This window comes from Carassius auratus, chromosome 2 (genome assembly GCF_003368295.1).
Source record: "Carassius auratus strain Wakin chromosome 2, ASM336829v1, whole genome shotgun sequence".
Taxonomy (NCBI): domain Eukaryota; kingdom Metazoa; phylum Chordata; class Actinopteri; order Cypriniformes; family Cyprinidae; genus Carassius; species Carassius auratus.
In genome coordinates, this window is record NC_039244.1 from 12,893,477 (window position 1) to 12,910,486 (window position 17,010).

A 17,010-nucleotide genomic window follows, 5' to 3' on the forward strand; every position below is an offset into this window, starting at 1 on the left:
AACCTGAACCCCATAGTAACAGCACAACAACAGCACACCCTAGCAATCACCTGAAACCCCATTAGTAAACAGCACAACAACAGCACATCCTAGCAATCACCTGAAACCCCATAGTAACAGCACAAACAACAGGAACACCCTAGCAATCACCTTGAAACCCCATAGTAACAGCACAACAAACAGCACACCCTAGCAATCACCTGAAACCCCATAGTAACAGCACAAAACAGAACACCACCTAGCAATACAACAACCTGAACCCCATAGTAAACAGCACAACAACAGAACACCCTAGCAATCACCTGAAACCCCATAGTAACAGCACAACAACAGAACACCCTAGCAATCATCTAGAAATGCCCTAGCAAACACCCGGAGCACCCTAAAAGCCACTTCTCAATCATCCAAAACCCCTAGAAAGAGCAAAGCAATGCATTAAAAAAACACTTCAAGTAACCTATAACATCCACCAAACAACACCACAGCAAACACACAGAATACCTTTAAAACACATCCTGGAAATTACCTAGAAATAGCCTAGGAATTACTCAAAACCATCCTAGCAACCCACTTGAAAGCCATCAGAAACCACATTTCAATTTTCACAAGAACGCACCATTGACTTTTCTCGCACAAAAAAAAAGTGAAGCAAATCTGGTGTTTACTGGTGGAATCTTAATCTTTATTATTATTTATATAATTATTGTTCTTTTTTTAATTAAACAAATCTTGGCAGGTTCTGTAGCTCATTTATGAGGAGCGTTCTGCATTGTGTGATAGGAATGGGTCCTAATAGAGACAAGGATAAGGTAAGCTGCATATCTTCAAGGTGTTTGGACACGTTTGTAATCAAAGGACAAATGCCGGGGAAAATGTAAACCTTCAGCATATGAAAAGGAAAGGTGAAAAATAAACACGTCTGCCTCTGCCCTACACATCTTCCTCCCGCATGGTGAGTAAAGGACACCGTGAACAACCAATGCCATTCACCCTAGAGCCCCACTGAGAGCTTTAAATTAAGAAACATATGATGTGAAGCTCAGTTTGAAGGCAGGACGGCATGTTTCTTCCAAGCACCCAAACAGCTGCATCAGGAAAGTGGATCCAGATTGCAGATTTGCACAATTATCTTCTAATCCCTGCTGTCAATATAACAGCAAGGGGACAAGGAACAGAGAATGATTGAGTCATCTTTGAATTCCTTTCACCTCAGCAATCATTGCTCTGAGACTGAGTCCATCATGCTTGGAGTAGTGCCGTCAATGAATGTGGACTGATAATTTTTTATGACCTAGTCAGCTTCAAAAAAAAAAAGTCTATGAAAATAATCTGAATATCAGTTCATGTGATGACTAAACAGCAACACGAACTGGATTCCAACTGCATTTCATCAGCAATATGTCATCTATTAATCTGGTCAACACAAGTCACAGTTCACAAACGTTCAAGTTTTAACAAAGTGGTACTGTGCTAAATCTCTGATATATGTGACTAATAAATTAACTTTATTATGGATGGAATTTTAAAAGTTAGTAGGATGTTACATTCTAAATGTAAAGTTAGCTGGTCAAATAAAATGATGCACTGATTTTGATGATTACGCACCCTGCAAAAATAACTTATACATAAATATATGTATTAAAAAACTTATAAAGATATCTTACAAGGTAAATTTTTACAATGTTTACATCTGTAAATTCTGACCATTTTTTTCTCAAAAATTCTGTTTATATCTCCAGATTTTTGCTTTTTATTGTTTTATGTGTTGGCATAAATAAACTTTCAATTTGTGCTAAAATCCATGACATCATTTAGGAGGTTGAGTGGAGGAGGGAGTGGTGAATAGAGCATCATAATTAAGGACAAAATTCTGTTTCTGTTACGTCAGCCCACACCCCTTGATGTCTTTAAGTTTTCGTCGAAATAATGACTGTTTAATGCCATGTCATGAACTGTTATGAGACAAAAAACTAATGTTTATCAAACATACAGCATTCTAACACTGCACAAACCCTGGAGTGATCCTGGGACTCCTCATTTAACTTGCATGTGTATACATTGGACAGCACTGAATAAATTCATGCAACCCCCCCCCCCCCCCCAAAAAAAAAGCCAAGAGGACGTGGCAAATAACTTGAGTTTTTGGCGCACAAGGGAGGTATTCACTCCAAGACTGAAGCCCTTTCTGTTTCAGTTTATAACCCAGTCTTATTCTGCTAATAATTTACTAGCTGAACCACATGAATGTGATGTCCACAATGTCAGCTTTTATAATTAGTCTATCATCTCCTTTGATCATAATAGAATATTTGTCCACCTGTATTAGGCATCCTAAATATCACTGCAACTGGGAACATTATAATTCCTAGAACAACTATGTGCAGTTTGTTCAATTGAAATGCACTTTTAAACTTATAAACCAAAGCTCCAATGCAAACTACTTTAACAGAATTTAGCAAGGCAACCTTTTTATCCAGCATTCATAATGCTTTAAGTCAGCAAAAAAAAACAAACTTGGGAGTAAATATTCAGCTGAAAAGACTGAACAATAAAGAGAAGTGAATGTTGGAATGAGTTTCCACCAATACTTTCTATTCATTGCTGGCCAGATGAAAAAAGAGCAAAACAATCCACATTATGCAGGAACAGCTGTGCTCCCCATCAGGGGGAAGGAAAGCCATTCTCTGCAGTATATGCGCTCAGAATGTGTGACATTCCAGTGAAATCACATACACACTTCAGTGCATTCACAAAGGTAGTTATATCAGTGATTGTAAAAGTGTGGGCAAAAAAGCAGTGGAATGCATACAGTACAGACCAAAAGTTTGGAAACATTACTATTTTAAATGTTTTTGAAAGAAGTTTCTTCTGCTCATCAAGCCTGCATTTATTTGAACAAAAATACAGAAAAAAAAATATAATTATTGTGATATATTATTACAATTTAGAATAATTGTTTTACATTTATTATACTTTAAATTATCATTTATTTCTGTGAGGCAGAGCTGAATTTTTAGGATCATTATCACACGGATCCTTTAGAAATCATTCTAATATGACGATTCATTATCAAAGTTGGAAACAGTTCTGCTTCTTAATATTTTTTTCAGAACATGTGATACTTTTTTAGGATACTTTTATGAATTAAAAAAAAAAAGAAAAAAAAAGAAGCTATGTTTTTAAAATATAAATATTTTGTAATAACAAATACACTACAGGTCAGTAATTTGGGTCAGTAATTTTTTTTCTTTCTTTTTTTAAAATAAAATCAATACTTTTATTCAGCAAGGATGTGTTAAATTGATAAAAAGTGATAGCAAAGAAAATATATTATTAGAATATTATTAGAATTTTTTTATTATTTTGAATAAATGCAGTTCTTTGTAACCTTTTATTCATCAAATATATTAGACAGCAAAACTGTTTCCAACACTCATAATGAATCAGAATATTAGAATGATTTCTAAATGATCTTGTGATAGACTGGATGTTACATGTGACACTGAAGGCTGGAGTAATGACGCTGAAAATTCCGCTTTGCATCACAGGAATAATTTTTTTTTTAAAGTATATTCAAATAGAAAACTATTATTTTAAGTTGTAATAATATTTCACAATATTACTGTTTTTTCTGTATTTTGATCAAATAAATGCAGGCTTGGTGAGCAGAAGAAACTTCTTTCAAAAAACATTAAAAATAGTAATGTTTCCAAACTTTTGGTCTGTACTGTACTTGAATATAAATATGAAATGGAAATTGTGGTAATACTTACATTACATTCTCCATGTCAGACACATTAGAAGGACCCACTTTATATTAACTGTCTTTACCTACCATACTTACATGTGACCCTGGACCACAAAACCAGTTCTTAAGTGTCAGTTTTTCAAAACTGAGATTCATACATCATCTGAAAGCTAAATTAATTGATGTATGGTTTATGAGGATTGGACAATATTTGGCCAAGATACAATTATTTTGAAAATCTGGAATCTGAGTGTGCAGAAAAAATCGAAAATCGCCTTTAATATTGTCCAAATGAATTCTTAGCAAAGCATATTACTCATCAAAAATCACGTTTTTATATATTTACGGTAGGAAATGTACAAAATATCTTCATTGAACATGATCTTTACTTAATATACTGATGATTCTTGGCATAAAAGAAAAATCTATCATTTTGACCCATACATTTTGACCCATACATTGACCCATTTTTTTTTTTTTGGCTATTGCTAAAAATATACCCCAGCGATTTAAGGTTTTGTGGTTCAGGGTCACACATAATTGTCAGGTACAAAGTGTTTATTGTGTTCATGCTACAGTATATTGCGGAATCCTTTTCGGGTGGGATACAGGTCAGGTTAGGGACAGGATCTATGGCATGGTTAGGTTTAATATTGCGTTAAGGTAGGGTCAGCAGTGTAATTATAGATGTGATTACAGAGCTGTAATTACATGCAGGTATTTTTAAGTACAATGTAAAAATATTTATAGACATGTACACAATAAGTGCATTGTATGTCATATAGTAGTTAGTGACACTTATACATAAAGGAGGCCCTAAGTTACTAAATTTGCCCCTAGGGCAAAATAAAAAGAATATGCTGATATTTAGAAACAATACAAATGTTGTTTATATGATATTTCTTAGATATTAAAAGAATAGTTTAGCCAAAATGAAAATTTGCTCAAATTTAAACACCTTCAGGCTAACCAAGATGTGGATTACTTTAATTCTTCATCAGAAAAGATATGAAGAAATTTAACATTACATCACTTGCTCACCAATAGTACACATAATTCTGCAGTGAATGGGTGCTGTCAGAATGAGAGTTGAAACAGTTGAGAAAAACATCACAATTAATCCACAAGTAATGCACACGACCCCAGTCCATGAAGAAATAAATCAATCATCTAGGCCTTTTAACAGGAAAACCGTTGCTTCCGGCCAAAATACGAGCCCATATTTCTTCCAGTGAAAAAGTCAATCCACCAACATATATGTTTAGTACTGTTTTCACTTGTACATGCTTGATCTGTGTTTGTTTCGTGCATGATCCAAGACAACTGTTTTTCAGACAAGGCGACTTTTTCACTTGAGAATGCAATATAATGGTTAGAGGAGTTGTATTGTAACCAGTTTGATGTTAAAACATTAATGACATTAACGTTGAATTTGTTCATTACAAGCAATGCAGCTTTTCTCCTCACAAGATGTTGAACATTTGTAGAAATGGTTATATCAGCTGTTATTCTGACGGCACCCATTCACTGCAGAGGAGCTGGTAAACAAGTGATGTAATGCTAAATTTCTCCAATTCTTTCTGTTAAAGAAACAGTCTCATCTACACCGTGGATGGCCCACATAAACTTTCAGGAAATTTCCTTTTTTGGAAACTATTGTTTTAATTACAAACTGTATCATTACAACAAGGTTCACAAAATGAGCATGGTTCATTATTTGACGTGATGTGTGTGACATGATGTGGATCCAAGTATGGTGTCCCATGCTCTGAATATGAGCTCTGCATTTAACTTATTCAAGAGCACACACACAGCAGTGAGTAGTCAACATACACACACCGCCAGAGCAGTGGGCACCCCTCTAACCCCCCAAACAATGCCTGCCAATACAGAGACTCGAACCCCTGACTTTTGAGTCAAAAGTCTGAATCTCTAACCATTAGGTCACACCTTCCACATTGATTTATTTAAATGCAGAGTAGTGACTAGTAATGTGGAAATGGAAATATTAAACAGCTACTGCATGACGATCAGCTCATAAGTGGGTTAAAGGTGGGGTGGGCGTGTGGTTTGGGAGGTGCACTCTGCCTCAACTGTATAACCTAAACGGATGACATTTCCTGCACTACAGTAGTTCTCAAACCCTTGTTTGATGTGTTTCGTAAAGTTATTATTAGGTAAGGTTATTCTTGGAATTCAGTTGCCTGCTATAACTGATATTATGACATAACAATTTAGTGGTTAGACGCTGAATTTGACATAAAAAAAAAATAATGCAAGAAATTTGGGGAAATGGAAAAAAGAAGAGTAGCCTATCTTATGACAGAAAGTCATTCAAGCTAACGTTACTCAACTTATTGGTCTCAGCATTAGACATAAGATGCAATCGTAGGTCCACAGATTTTATAGTACCAAATGAAAGCCAGTTTACCTCGTATGTAGCTTATTTTACTCTCGTCCAACAGACTGGATGAGGATGCTCCCATAGTGCAGAGTGGTTTGTCGCAGCGGTCTCGAGCGGAGGCTTTTTCCCGTTTGTCCGATTCGGTTTTGAAGCGCAGCGGCTATTTTGACTGTCAGATAACGGTAATGACGAGCGCGAGTAAACTGTGACTCGAGCATCTCAGACTTCCTCAAACTGCAGCGCCGCCCGCTTTATCCTCTCAGCTCTGTCAACATCTGTCAACAGCAGCTATGGCCATTTTATACAGCACTGTTTTGACGTTAAACTGCTTGGTTTCTTAATGTATTTAATAAACACCTCAAAAACCGTTTGTAGCTATATTATCACAACAACAAAAAGTTATTTTGAAAATGTTTATATGAAAAAGGCAGTAGGCTATAGGCCTTTTAACCGTGTGGCAAGATATGGCAGACAAAGGTTCATTTAAAAAATATTAGAATGTAGAACAGAACTTAGTTCATATTTGTTTCAATCAGCCGATGTATTCTAGGGATCGTCTACAAAGTACAAAACGAAGAAAATAAAGGTGGCGTCCTCTGGTTGGAATTACCCATAATAATTAAAAAAAAGATGCGCACATAGAAGAGTCGACGCAAAGTTTTACAGATGCATTTTGTGTTTTGCTATTCAGGATGAATTCTATATATATATATAAAAAAAAATAAAAATAAATGAATAAACAAACAAATAAATAAAAAGTTTAAAAGTTATAAGGGCTTTGATGCTTATGTTATTACTCTACTCCCCCTAGAGGCAAACTTTGCAGTAAATGTACTATAAGTCCAAAAAAAATTGCCATCTCCATGGTGTTTTGTGTTTGGAAACCCATTTCTGCCACATTAAAAAACAAATTGTATGTGTATATATATATATATATATATATATATATATATATATATATATATATATATATATATATATATATATCCTGATAATTAAATAACATTTCGACTTTTATCTCATAATTATATAATAATTATTATTAGTATGCTACCTCATTATTTAGACTTTTTATCTCATAACTTTATTTACTTTTTTATGTCATAAGTCTGACAGGTATTTAGATTTGAAATGATTTTTTTGTCATAATTACGTCTTTTTAACTGCTTAAATTAGCCCATGACATATCTCATATATTGACTTAGCATCTAATATGTTTTACTTTTTAGGTGAAAATGTTTGTTTTTAACCAAAACAACTTTGTTTGTTTGTTTTATGTGGCAGAAATGGATCTCCATTTTGTTCTACCTTAAACGCTAGTAGGATGATCAGGTTAAACATTAACACAATGCTATCGGGTCCGTCCAAGCCACTCTAATAAGACCATCTGTGGTCCATTCATCTTCAGGAAACACTTTGGACAGGTGGCTAGTCCTTCTATTTTTTTTTATTTTTATTTTTTTTACATTATAATATTTAAATATTAACTAGTAATAAAGTTGAACATGACGTGTAGTTTATGCAAGTGAACTAAAAGAAAATGAAACTGTGCCCTAAATGTCATTTTGCACACTGAAGTGTTAACAAGTTTTAACCGTAAACAACTGAACAGATAATACTACATTTCCCAGAGTTCATTGAGGCCCACTGAGTCCGCCATATTGAGCTCGGTAGAACGCGCTGGCAGGAGACTGTTCACAACATTGAGATGTAAGTATGTAAACAGCTGCGTTTTTGCAGCATAAGATGCTTTGTTGTTGTAGAAGTTGACGCTTACATTAGCGCAAAGGGTATTATATGGTACAAGCTCGCCGACAATGTATTTATAACTGATTTAAAGCAGCCTGTAAATACAACATCTGGATTAGCCGAGACAGTTAGCCGTTAGCTCTACGTTTTCATGACAGCGCAGGAGATAAAACCTTTCCGCATTATTTTTTCTCTCCCGTTTATTTTGTTTTGGGGTCTTTAATGACTGCCTGTTGTTAGAGAGCAGGCACTGTCGTGCATTAGACGCTTTGTTCGTGTAGGCAGATGCGTTGTGTATTCATTGACACAAAGAGTTAGAAGTGTCTTCAGGAGCTAATTGTAGCCTGCTAGCTCTGCAGTGTTAGATTCGTCGTTTATTGCAGTAAGATGACCTAAAATGCAACAATAAAAAAAAAACTGCAGAGCTGATGATTAGAGTAAACACAGATGGAGGCTAAATGGGCTTAATAAAGTTGCATCTTCCCATTTAAACCAACGTCGACAGACGTCAGATGTCAGTTGTTGTCAGTTCATGTTGTCCTTGTCCTGAACAATGCTATTTGAAATTAGTTTTGTGTGAATTCACAATAGAACATATTTAATGGTGTATGAATTTTGACTTTTAACACACGATAATTGTTTTCTTTTGAGTCAGTGTATCACCAAAACTCTAATAAAGTAGATGTTGATGCACTTCATGTCAATTCTGTTCACTTTGGCAGTTTTTCACAGAGGTGAAGGACACACGGTGTGTAAAGATGACACAAACGACGGTCCAGACGAATGGGGTTCAACCGCTCAGTAAGACTTGGGAGCTTAGTCTCTATGAATTACAGAGAACCCCACAGGTGAGAAAACTCACTCACTAGTTATTGTCCACAGTTGGTACCTTCTGATTCTTCAAGTGCTATTCTGACTATATCTTAGTGAAACCCTGTCATGAGATGGTTCTTGGATATGTAGTTTAGTGTCAGACCCCTCAAAGCAGTTTCTGTGGTGTTGTGCTCCCGTAGGAGGCCATCACGGATGGTTTAGAGATCGCCGTGTCCCCGCGCAGCTTGCACAGTGAGCTCATGTGTCCCATCTGCCTGGACATGCTGAAGAACACCATGACCACCAAGGAGTGCCTGCACCGCTTCTGTGCCGACTGCATCATCACTGCGCTCAGATCGGGGTGGGTTTGTGTTATATATGTGATATTGTACATTTTCTTTGGGATGTGAAAGAGTACACGATAGTATCACTGGATTATTTTCCACAGGTGTAATATGATTGTATTAAAGTAACGAAATGAATACCTAATCAAATTGGAATTATGGAATATTGCATATGTGATTAATTTGTTCACATTATTATTATTTTTTTTAAGTGTCCTTTGATCTTTACATTGTTTTTCTATTTCGAGCAGCCTTTTCACTCACATATATGTCACAATAGAGACGAACAGATGCTCACAATTTCTGGTTCATGCCTTTTTTTTGACTGTACCTTCACAGGAATAAGGAGTGTCCAACGTGCAGGAAGAAGCTGGTGTCTAAGCGCTCCCTCCGTCCAGACCCCAACTTTGACGCCCTGATCAGTAAGATCTACCCCAGCAGAGATGAGTATGAAGCCCATCAGGAGAGAGTGTTGGCCCGCATCAGCAAGCACAACAACCAGCAGGCACTCAGCCACAGTATTGAAGAGGGCCTAAAAATCCAGGCCATGAACAGGTCAGATGTCTGAAACATTTGTGGATTTAGTTGACATGTTTAGTGTTGTTATATCTCTTATCTGTGGCTGTCATGTGCTGGTTATGTACAATTGACGACTTTGAGTACTAGGTTTTTACTCTTACTTTTGACATTTCTGTCTTTTGGGTGGACTGGATGTTAATTTAGCTGTTTCTTTTCTTCATCATCTGCTTTTGTTACCACCTGTGGAACATATGGGGGCTCTGTAGACTTCAGCGGGGGAAGAAGCACCAGATTGAAAATGGCAGCGGGGCAGAGGACAATGGGGACAGTTCACACTGCAGCAATGCATCAGTGCACAGTAACCAAGAGGCCGGACCCAGCATCAAACGAATCAAAACCTCAGACGACTCTGGGCTGGACATGGACAATGCCACAGAGAACGGAGGAGGAGACATGGCATTGGACGGGGGCAGCGAGATCGAGCTGGTGTTCCGCCCTCACCCGACGTTGATGGAGAAAGAAGACGCCGCGCAGACAAGGTGAGCCGCTTCTTTCAATTAGGTTTGCCTAAATCATTTGGCGTCATTTTAGCTCTGTGTTTTAAACAAGGTTCTTTGGTTCATTTTGTTATTTAGTCTTAATTTAAATGTGGAATTTGTTACCAGGTATATTAAGACTTCGGGGAATGCCACAGTGGACCACCTCTCCAAATACTTGGCTGTCAGATTGGCTTTGGAGGAAATGCGCAAAAACGCAGAGGGAAGCCCCATCAACGTAGAGGCAGCCAGCGAAAAACAGTACACCATCTACATCCCTACCGCAAACAACCAGTTCACAGTAAGTTTGGTGCCGCTGCACATCTAGGGCTGCACAATATCATCAAACAATCATATTCTGAACATTTGGACAAAGATTGTGATATGATTAACATTTAACATCTTGTGAGTACTGCTACTTAGATGTCACGCCATTTTCACCCAAGCTTCACCAAGCTTATCGATTTTGCATTGCTTTAAAGCAAAAAATATATAGATCATCTATCTAAAGAAGGAAAAACTAAGGTTTGAAGAATCTTTAACATCCATGGTATTGTTCCCATTTCACAAATGGTTGTTTGTATAGATTATGAAGATGTCCTTCACACAATATTTGAGTGAAAGCTTCTTTGGGGGAAAAAAAAAAGTTTTTATATGGCATTGCTGTGTTGCACCCCACCCGCCTTTTGTTTAAGAGTGCATACAGATGTGCCATCACATGACCTAAGACTCCTATTCCTGTAAACGTTGGTGATCGTCACGCATGTATTTCTTCAGTATGACCGTGGTTGTTTCTCCCTCACAGGTCCTGAATGGCTCGTTCTCTCTGGAGCTGGTGAGCGAGAAGTACTGGAAAGTCAACAAGCCCATGGAGTTATACTTTGCTCCAACGAAGGAGCACAAATAAATGCAGTGAGACGCGAGGGTCTGAGCTGACCCAGGACAGAGTGATGGTTCATCCTCTCCCCTCTCTCCCTCCCTGTTTCTTTGTCTTTCTCTCGCTGTTCCTCCTCGTTTGGAGTAAACTGGTCTCTGGAGCCCCGGCTCCTCAATAACTGTGACTGCTTTGATTTGGATTTTTTTTATTGTCTTTTTGTATGGGAACGAGACCAGGGTTGATCATTGGGAGTGGGGCGGGAGGGCCATGGAAGTCAAACCAGTGTGGATTTGTCCCCCCCGCTTCAGTTGACACAATCATTTCATTGTTACATGTTCAGTCCTTTTTGAGTCAAGACGACTCCGATGTTGCCTTCAGCAAGCCAAAATCTTAGTCTACAAAAATGGATATTGCATCCGTAACAGCATGAGGAAATCTCACCGAGTGCTTCATGAGAGACTCTGTAAGAGCTGTAAGTGCATTTTCAGACACACCACTCCTGTAGCAGCAGCATTTTTTCACTAACACGACTGCCTCTTGCCACTCTGGACCAGTACAGTATGATGGCTTATCATGTCACTAGTCTTTACTATGTTGGTCGTCAGATGTTTCGGAGATCGTACATACATCACTTTATAGAATAACTACTTGGAAAAATGTATATTGACAACATTGTTACAGTTATTACAGTACCGGTTCATAAAAATGTTGTAAGTTGTACATTTGGACCCAGTTTTTAATAGTTTCATAGACGCTTCATTTTTTTTTTAGAGCATGAAGTAATTTTAGTTTGACTTCCTTGGCATACATTTGAGTTCATGTTGTTGTTTGGAAAAAAAAAAAGCTGTATACAGCGTTCTTTGTTTGGAAAATAAATAAAAAATGTATGCAAATGATGGTGTCACACTGTGTGTTATGACAAAAATTTGAAGTGGAGTAACTACAGCACAATTCCAGCAGAGGGCGCTAGTGCTTCAAATCAATTAAGGTCATGGTCAGTGATACAATAAAAACAGTTATGGAGGAATAATGTCTGTCATGGTGTAAAAGACATGCCACAAACAAAATTAGTGATTAACGATAAAAAAATTGCTAATAGTTTGTACAGTAAGTAAGACTAATATTTTTTTTAAATTCTGGTTGATACGATAAGCCAATAGTTATTTAATGTTCTGACCAATAATAAAATCTAATACTATTTTGTCTAAAAATAAAACGAAGACCAAAATAAGTGAATTAAGGCATTGCAACATTATAAAATACAGCATGAAAATGGATATAAACTTTAAAAGCATCTTGTAAAGTAATGCATTTCTCAAAGATTAGTGAGGATAGCATACATAATCTGAATGTAAAGATAAGGGGAAAAAAAAATAAAAAAAGTGTAAGTGAGTGTTCAGAGAGCTGGCTGAGAACATTGTCAGGCTCTTTCCACACGCACTGCGCTGAACAATTAGACATTCATGCTTTGACACAGTGACAGAACAGGAGCTGCATTCACTGTCTGTGAGTAACGCCTCCACACACTGACAAACTCATGATGGCATTCATTTATGTTTGAGTAAATCGTGTGCTCCAGCTTGGTATAACAGCAGTTGCAGAGGGCCATTTCATTTTCTGCTCCAACACAACAATGGTTCTGTAACGTTCCAGCATCCAGAGGAAAATATTTGGTAAAAGAGTAGAAGCTACGGCAGAAAAAGCACAGATTACTATTCATGGTTATGAAATGAGCAGTATTGTGTTTGGGCGTCTGCATACTTTTCTCATTTAATATGCAGAATGATCCTTTCAGGTCCTGGATTATGTTTAATCAATACAAAATTGGGTAACACTTTATTTCAAGGACCAGTTTTCACTATTAACTGGTTGTTTATTAGCATGCATATTACTAACGTATTGGCTGTTTATTAGTAAACAAAACCACTCAGAAGTTGAATGGATATATTTGTAGCAATAACAAAGATAAATTGTATGGGTCAAAATTATCGATTTTTCTTTTTTGGCAAAAATCATTAGGATATTAGGTAAAGATCGTGTTCCATAAAGATATTTTGTAAATGTCCTACCGTAAATATATCAAAAATTTGTATTATGCATTGCTAAGGACTTCAACTGGACATCTTTAAAGGTGATTTTCTCAATATTTTGATTTGTTTTCACCCTCAGATTCCAGATTTTCAAATAGTTGTGTCTCGGCCAAATATTGTCATATACTATCAAACCATACATCAATGGAAAAATTATTTATTGTGTGTGTGTGTGTATCCTACATGGTTTTTGAGGACACAAATGTGTATAATGACAATGTAAACATGGTCTATGAGGTTTTCTGTGATGGTTAGATTTAGGGGTGGGGGTGAACGGATGATTTGTGTAATATAAAAATCATTATACCCAAACCACAATACAATTATGTGTGCATGAACACAAACAGATAGAGAGTAGAATTTATAAAACATAATAATATAGCATTTATGACCTCTAAAGTCATCCTGCCGATCTAATTTTTCTCTCAGCGTCTAGAAAAGGAAACTTCAGGAAATGCTTCTTCACAGTCCATCTACGCAACACTACAGATGAACTATTCTCTGTTGTAAACAAGATTCTCGAAACTATTTGATCCTCTGCAGCCATCTGTCTTCAAGAAATGCATCATGTTCCTGGACTGACTGTTTCGTTTCTAACATGTAGATGTTGTTAAGGACATGCAAGCATGTTCTTCATGATCAAGCCACAAAACCTTCTTGTTGTTCAAAAGAAGTGTCAGTCTGTTCTGAATTAAGTCTCCTCAGCCAATGAGACGAAAGTACAAAATGTGCTGTGTGGTGATTGGTGCTTTATTTGTGAATCCTCTCCAACACTTCTTTGCTTTGTTTAGGGGGTTATAGGAACTCTTTAGCCAAATCTGTATGCCTGGGCACCATGCCATCATTTGGGAAAATTGTTGGTGTGTTGTTGATACAATGTATTGTGACTTCCTTAATCACAGGAACGCTGTATTCACCACGGATCACGTGACAGCCTGAAGCCAATTCTCAAGCAGATCATGGACCACACGTAGACAAAGTTCCTTTTACAGCATTCTGAGAGTTTCTCTTTGCATCTGTGCCACTGTGTAGATGTGACTTATGATACACAGACACAAATTAAATCTAGCATGGTGTGATGAATTTTGTCCTAATGTGACATGTGCTTTCACATTTAAAGTATGTATTGTGTGAGTCACGTGTCATAAAAAAGAAAACTGAAAAGCTAATGACTAACAGTTATACAGTGTTTTATCACTCTGTGTGTTCTATTTAAAAGGGCATATCTAAAAGAAGTTTAATCATTAAGCAAAGAATATATTTCCAAAGTAGTAAATATTTTTTTCTAAATACAAATAACTGGAATAGAAGTTCTTTGGAATATGAATATATGTAGGCCTATTGTATGATATCAGAATCACAATCAGAAAGATCTTTATTGCCAGGTATGTTTATACACACAAGGAATTTGATTTGGTGACAGAAACTTCCACAGCACAAATAATACGACAGTGACAAGACACGGAAAATAAATAGAACAAAAACAGGAAACGTAAACAGGAAATAACAGTATATCAGATCTATGAAGCAGACAGTTCTAGAAGTGCAGAGGACGGACTCAGCGACTGCAGAGAAGAACTGTTTCAGCAGCTCTCGTGGTAGGTTGAACTTCCTCAGCTTGGACTTCTTGACAATGGTTCAAAGGTTCAGAGAGCTCTGGTAATTTGGACAAGGGAAGGTTTGGGATGATAGTGTTGAAGGCCGAGCTGAAGTCCACAAACAAGATCCTCATATAAGTCCCTGGTCTGTCCGGATGCTGTGGGATATAATGCAGTCCCATGTTGACTGTACAGTCTCCTATGTAACAACTTAGTTAAAGCTCAAACAATAATCAGAGGTTATGGCTAGCACTGTGAAATATGATATTCCAATCGTGTTTACCTAGCCCCCTATAATTAATCAATTATATAACACCTTGAATATAGTGAGGCAATAATCAGAGGTTATGGCTAGTACTAAGAAATATGACCAAACCATGCTAATACTCCAGTAGTGTTTTGTCTAGCACCCCACAGCAACTGCACAACAATTCAACTAAACTCAAGCAGTTAGTCAGGAATCTAGAATCTCACCTGATTTGGTGTGTACTAACCCTGGATGGAGATTTGCTCTAACACACGCCTTCACTTAAACTACTAGAGAAAATAATTTCAGAGCAAGGCAGAATAAATCAAATGTAACAATTTATTATCAGTCAGGTAAGTATTATGCCAATTACATAGCCAATTCAGAGATATCAAATAAGTAGAAGGAATCAAATTCTGAAAGATGAATCTAAGAGTAAAAGATGCATACCTAATACATAATATGGAGTGACGAGACATAGACCATATTACGGGCTTTCTGGCTCCAGAATCGCCCTGATCCTCTTGCAACATTTCATAAATACCCCAGACCAAGACAAACATCCCCCGAGATGGAGACTGCCCGGAACAATTGGAATTAGCATTGATCATGTAGAGTTATCACCTTGTGAGACAAAAGGCATTTTGCATGAAAGACACTGGGAAAGGGCACACCCACAGTGAGCAAGACATCTCTCTTAGGATCTTTATCACCTTTTAGTCTACTTGTTAAATTGAGACCATTGTACCTGTCGCCCTAAGACAATTCAAACTGTAAATAATACTTGCATTTATGTAGAACATTATATTCTGCTATTGACCATTCTGAGTGAGCTGGGTGAAGGGAAGGGTGGCTGAGGGGAGGGAAGGGGATGAGGGGGAACCAGTGCACATGTGAGAGGTGTTTTCCCGCATTTTCTCTCAGTGAGATGTTGGAACAGATGTCTGTATGTTAATGCACCGTGTGTCTACTGTATGTCTCAGAAGATCAAGTAGTAGTTCGGAGTAGTGCCACTCTGATCATTTATCAGTGCATTTTTGGCCTGTTTATACAAGAATCTGTCCCAATTCCTGTAGGCATCTTCTTTGGCCTGATGGAGCTGTCTGCAGTTAAATGAGTCCTGGGATGCACATTATGTATGATGTTAGTCTTTGCAAGCTCGTCCAGATCGGTGGCAGCTGCTTCCAAAACACTTCAATCAGCGATCGATGTTCTGCTTCATTAGTCTTTTTACAGCTGATTTCAGTTTCTGCTTGTAGTTTTGGAATATTGACATTCATTCTCTTGACAGTCTGCATAGTTACTAATGAGTCACAGAAGGACTTTTTTTTCACCCATGGGATGCAAATGCAGCTTGAGCAAAGAGGATTCATCTGAACTGAAACTAGGGATGGATCGATACCATTTTTTCAGATCCCATCCAATAACTAAAATTATGAGTATCTGCTGATACAGATCCAATCCGAGACCAGCACAGTTTTTATTTTTTAAATCAATGTAGAATTTCTATACTTCTCTGTTGACTTGATCATCACTCTTTTGTGTTAATCACAATCTCCTACATATAAACAACTTCATTTTAGATAAAAAAAAAACTAATGTAAAAAAAAATATATATAATGATAATCTATGACAAAAATACTGTTATAAACTAGGTTAGTGGATAATTCAGCAGCAAAATATGCTCTAGATTCTAGAAAAATCACGGGTGGACAATAATTGTATAAAATAGTTAAATATTTTATTTACAAATAAAATTGAATAAGTCTAAAATCTGGTAAAATTTTACTCTTTGTAATGTAAAATACATTTTTAAGTCAGGAAATAAATATATATTAATTTTATAGTTTATATTTATATATAAATAGATTTACTTGTTTTCATTAATGTATTTTACAATACAGAGAGCAATGTGTTACATCCTTACCAGATTTAGTACTTCACTTATTCAATCTCGTTTGTTCCCCACTAAATAACGTTATTTCACCAATTTTTTTGTATTTATATTATTAAATTGTGCATTCATGATATTTCTAGAATAAGTTTGCTGCTTAATTATCCACTAGCCTAGTTTATAACAGTATT

At 36.7% G+C, this 17,010-nt stretch overlaps 1 protein-coding gene across 1 annotated transcript; it reads left to right on the forward strand.

Annotated features, from left to right (window-relative positions):
- The first annotated feature begins 7,766 nt into the window (after positions 1–7,766).
- On the forward strand, positions 7,767–11,385 carry LOC113116180 (E3 ubiquitin-protein ligase RING2-like). Its single transcript, XM_026284153.1, has 7 exons — positions 7,767–7,862; positions 8,624–8,749; positions 8,915–9,075; positions 9,398–9,613; positions 9,844–10,116; positions 10,243–10,414; positions 10,919–11,385. Exons 2-7 carry the CDS (start codon positions 8,660–8,662, stop codon positions 11,018–11,020), a joined length of 1,014 nt encoding a protein of 337 aa, XP_026139938.1. The 5' UTR covers positions 7,767–7,862; positions 8,624–8,659; the 3' UTR covers positions 11,021–11,385.
- The last annotated feature ends 5,625 nt before the right edge of the window (positions 11,386–17,010 follow it).